The sequence below is a fragment of the Sinocyclocheilus grahami genome, unplaced genomic scaffold (assembly GCF_001515645.1).
Source record: "Sinocyclocheilus grahami isolate Dianchi unplaced genomic scaffold, SAMN03320097.WGS_v1.1 scaffold86.1, whole genome shotgun sequence".
NCBI lineage: Eukaryota > Metazoa > Chordata > Actinopteri > Cypriniformes > Cyprinidae > Sinocyclocheilus > Sinocyclocheilus grahami.
Window position 1 is genome coordinate 2,000,934 of NW_015505265.1, and position 5,233 is coordinate 2,006,166.

Sequence of the window (5,233 nt, forward strand, 5' to 3'; positions counted from 1 at the left end):
AGCTTGTAACACTCCAAAGAGAAAGGAAAGCTTGAAATCGCATCATATGACCCCTTTAAATATCTTAATTTAACTAAGGTCTAGTCCTGGCTTAAGCTAAGCCCCGTTTGTGAAACGGGGGCCTATATTTAATCGTTCAGTGTTCGTAGTTGATCTGAGGTGACTGGGTTCTATTTGCATATACTGTACTGGCATGGCAAGGATTTACATACCTAAGTAGGCCTACCTGTCAAGAGTGTTCACTTGCCAAGAAAATGTCAAACACTCTAAGGTTACTTGAAGTTAAACCATGTCAGCATATTATGCAGTGCAACAGTAAAATGGGCCAATATGGCCATAATTTATAGACATATACATAATGCATTAATTAATTGCAGATAATATCAATTGCAATTCATGATCATTATAATGATGAAACGTGAGTAGAACGCAACATTCAAAGCAAGCCCAGGCATGACGAACTGGTATCTGCTGCACAGAATGCATTTTTGGAGGCTTTACATAAACCCCTACTGTAAAAGAGTGCTAACATAAACTGTGATAGTATCCTAACAAGCTGCATACATTTTATAATGCTGGCACAGAAATAAACTGTGCACATCTGGCCAATTTTTGTTTCTTCTGAGGGGTAAAATAATAATTTGCATATTGTGAAACATGTTGGCCAACATTTTTTTTCTGTGGCAAATGTGAAGGATTTTAGTTTCTCAGAATGACAAAGACTTTCTGCCAATCACTTCTTTGTTAATAAACACATAAGCTGGGAGTTGGGTGGGGCTTCTGCTTTTGTAAAAGCATAAAGTAGGGCAAATGTGTGTAAAAGCCACTCACAGACAGAGAAGACAACCAGGCTTTTGGGTAAAATTTCTTGTTCCAGTGATTTGTTGCATCATTGAAGGTACATTTACATTTTATTCACTTCAGTAATGCAATAAGTTAAAGTTCATTAGTCTAATAGGAATGGATGGTCTATATTTTACTTGTAGATACAAACTAATTGGTGGAAAACACACTTTATACTAATGAAAACTGATTGAATTGTATTAATACTTAATACTTAATTTAATTACATTTAATTTTTTCATTTATTCTGTAATCTTTGCAAAGTAAAGTAATTGTGTGCTAGTGTAAATTTACTGTTAATTTCTGTAAGAAGTTACTGTTGTGCATACCTGAAGCTTAAAGGGGTCCTATGATGCGATTTAAATTTTTCCTTTCTCTTTGGAGTGTTACAAGCTCTTGGTGCATAAAGAAGATCTGTAAAGTTGCAAAGACTAAAGTCTCAAATCCAAAGAGATATTCTTTGTAAAAGTTAAGAGTCAGCCACGCCTACCTAAAATGGCTCGTTCTAACACGCCCCCACATACCTACGTCACTATCTGGGAAGATTTGCATAACGCCGCCTAAATGTTCATGCAAAGAAAGAAGGTGTAACTTTTATTCTCGCTGTAGTATTGTTGCCGCCGCCACCATGTCGTGAAGGCGCTGTGTGCTTCGTTAAAGCGAAACTACTTTGTTTGGCCTTCCAAAAAAGGACGATATCGCCCGATCGGCTTTCACCGTGGACGAAGCGAAGTCCAGCCCAGGGTCGTCACATGTGGTTGCTGCAAGCCTCCTTCGTCGAATTCGCCGGGCGTGCCGTTCTACCCCGCCGCCTTATCGTGTCAGTCTTATGCACACCCCTTCAAGTAAAGTGTAACCAAATAATGTTCTTTTTAGCAGCATCATATGACCCCCTTTAAACATTAGAGCATGGCACTAACAGTAGATAAAATGCATACTATGAATGCAGTGCAAGTTGCTTTGCATAAAAGCTTCAAGTGCCAAATGTATATGAAATGTAAATGTAAAAAAATCAATAACATTATGGAATGTTTAGGTTTAATAGAAAATGTAGACAATTATATCAAAAGACTAGAACAGCAAGACATGCAAGACTGTAAGATGCATTGAGCTGTCAGAGTATACACCTCTTAAATGATTTTAAAATGAAGATAAACAGTTTGGGTCTGGGATTTCTGGCGGCAGGGAATGTCATGAGGTAAATTTGCTGGACATGAATGTGACAGGTACATTTTTCACAGCATTGTAATATATTTGTATTGTTATTGTATTTCCCTCTTTAAAAAAAAATCCAGACAGATTTCAAAATGCCTCCTCCAGCGGTTCCACATGGCATGTGCTTAAAAGTAATAAACAACCGCAACATGAAGGGTGGCATGGGCTCTGAAACGAATCCTCTGAGGTTCATGGATCAGGACTACAACGTTTTACAAGAATACTGTCTGAAGACAAATCAGAGATTTGTTGATGAGTTTTTCCCACCAGATCCCCGTTCTATTGGCGAAGGGCTGCTAGATCCAAAGGTTATGGCCAGGGTGGAGTGGATAAGACCAACGGTATGTAGGCAGACCTGCGTTTTGCTTGAGGCATTTGGCAGGTGTGTTCTGACAATATTGCACAAAATTGTAGGAGTGTAAAATATACACTTTTGTTGAAAAATAAGAGTCTTAATTTAAAGTCAGCTGACTGTGACAAGCTAAATGCTTAAAAATGTTTTTAAAAGACATAATAAACTTGACCTGTAGTAACATATTACAGCAGATTCCAGTCCTATTCAGAAAGATTAAAAAGAGAATGGCATTACTAAAAACACCATCAGTCAAAAGGCATTTGGCAGGTGTGATCTGACAATATTGCACAAAATTGTAGGAGTGTAAAATATACACTTTTGTTGAAAAATAAAAGAGTCTTAATTTAAAGGCAGCTGACTGTGACAAGCTAAATGCTTAAAAATGTTTTTAAAAGACATAATAAACTTGACCTGTAGTAACATATTACAGCAGATTCCAGTCCTATTCAGAAAGATTAAAAAGAGAATGGCATTACTAAAAACACCATCAATCAAAATATCCCTTTCACAGTATGGATCATTTGACCAATACTGAAGGTGTGTTACTTATTTTCTTTCAGGTCTTGTGTCCAAACGCAGCTGAATTGATTGTAGAGACAGTGTCCAGGTTTGACTATGCCCAAGGGAATGTAGGTATGTCTGTGTAACCACAATATTGATGTTGGACCAAGGGTTTCCAACCCACATGTCCTGCAACACACTTGCCTAGAGCAGTGGTTCCCAACCCTGGTCCTGGAGGCACCACAACACTGCACATCTTGGAGTCTCTACTAATGAGCTGATGATCTGAATCAGGTGTGTTTGATTAAGGAGACATGCAAAACATGCAGTGTTGGGGTGCCTCCAGGACCAGGGTTGGGAACCACTGGCCTAGAGGTTTCTAGTGAATCTGTAGACACTGATTAGCTGGTTCAGGTGTGTTTAATTAGGGTTGGAGCTAAACTCTACAAGAGCAGGTTTGGACACCCCTGCGATCCGACAAATCATAAATACAAATGTGTTTGCCCTGGGAAATGTTTACACCATTTTGAATAATAATAAAAAAACACAGCTTTTTCTAACTACTGTTTTTCTGGTTTTAAATCTATACAGCAAGTGTTAACTCACGAAAAACGTAAAAAAAAAAATCTCTTGAAAACAAAGTAAATGCTTTCACTTGCAAACTAAAAATTCAAATGTGAGTTGAGATATGAAAGATATAAAAGACTGTGGCAACTGGTGTTTTTTTTCTTCTTCTTAGGCAATTGTTGGTTTCTGGCCTCTATTGGGGCTCTAACATTTCAAACCAAATTATTACATAAGGTCGTTCCAGATGGACAATCATTCAGCCACAATTATACTGGTTTATTTCACTTCAGAGTAAGTTCCTCTCTTTTCCATTACGTAATTGAAAGCATCAAAACCCCAAGCAATAGCAGTTCCTGTTTTGTATTTCATTGTATCAGTTGTTCTATCACAGTTCTGCTAATATAAATTTACAGTTCTGGCAGTTTGGAAAATGGTATGATGTTGTGATTGATGACAAACTGCCGATAATCGGCCGCCAGCTGGTTTTTGTGAAATCAAAAACATTTAATGAGTTCTGGCCTGCCTTGCTGGAGAAAGCATATGCCAAGTAAGTGCCTGTACATCTTTTTCTGTGACTTTATAAAGTCTCATCAATAATACTAAACAATAGCGCCGATGTATTCAATATAAGCACGGCTGTAATTTGACCTGTGATTCATGTGCAATAATTGTCCTCAAATTTATGTCTGTTACACTGTGGTAAACGATTTTGAGTTACAATGACTGTTCCAGGGTGTGCGGCTCCTACGCTGACATGCATAGTGGTCGAGTATCTGAAGCCCTCTTGGACTTTACTGGTGGGGTTCATATGCACTATGAACTGAAAACAGCTCCTACTGATTTGTGGGAGATAATGCACTGTGCTTACCAGTCAGAGGTCCTAATGGGTTGTGAAACTCCAGCAGGGGTAAGCAAAGAGTAATTGTATCTTACATGATCATGTTAAACTAAAAACATTAATATATTAAAGTAATAATTTGAATAAAGGATTTTTGTGATTCCTTACATTTAGATTACATTTAAAGATGCTGTAAGCGATGTTAGCCATCTCTCACTAATTAGATGTTCACTAACTAGACCCTAAATTCCAGTACTTCAAACACACACACACACACACACACTCACTCACTCACTCACTCACTCTGCAAAACCCCTCCAAAATCTTTTATCTTGTATACCTAGACAAAAAAAAAAAAAAAAAACTCAAGGAATTCCAGCAACTTTATCACTTTTACATCTGTCTCCTGATAATTTTTGTATGTTTCCACATAATCAGAAAGAGAAGTGGTTACCAAATGGCATAGTCGTGGGCCATGCTTACACCGTGACAAAAGTTTACCAGGTAAGACTGCACAAGTGAAATTCAAGTCTCAGCGTGCATCAAATAATGTCATAAGATCCCAAGATAAATATTTTAAAGACAAAAGATAAGGCCTGGAGTCCAGTCAGAGATTTGGCCTTTTTGCTTAAGTCATACTGATTCTTATTGTTCTGCTAAGACAGTAGTGAGAAAAGATAAAATCTCTTTGAATGGCTTGTAGAAATGTATTAAAAATCAAACCAGGGATGTTTAAACTTTTTAATGCCACAGACCCCAAAATCCTCTTGCAGTGGACCCTTCCCTAAAATCTAATGGCGGTGTTGCCAGGTCTGCAGTTTACCCATGGAATTAGGCTATTCTTACACTATTGCTGTGGGTAGTTTTTTTTAGTCCACAGGTTAAAGCACCCCCCCCCCCCCCCCCCCCCCCCC

At 38.0% G+C, this 5,233-nt stretch overlaps 1 protein-coding gene across 1 annotated transcript in view; it reads left to right on the forward strand.

Annotated features, from left to right (window-relative positions):
• Positions 1-839: 839 nt before the first annotated feature.
• Positions 840-5,233, forward strand: part of LOC107586857 (calpain-1 catalytic subunit-like) — a 15,747-nt gene continuing 11,353 nt past the window's right edge. The window contains exons 1-7 of the mRNA XM_016274408.1: positions 840-898; positions 2,139-2,399; positions 2,974-3,046; positions 3,654-3,772; positions 3,895-4,028; positions 4,214-4,388; positions 4,758-4,823. Coding sequence (XP_016129894.1) covers positions 2,151-2,399; positions 2,974-3,046; positions 3,654-3,772; positions 3,895-4,028; positions 4,214-4,388; positions 4,758-4,823 — 816 coding nt within the window. The 5' untranslated portion in view covers positions 840-898; positions 2,139-2,150. The remainder of the gene's footprint in view (positions 899-2,138; positions 2,400-2,973; positions 3,047-3,653; positions 3,773-3,894; positions 4,029-4,213; positions 4,389-4,757; positions 4,824-5,233) is intronic.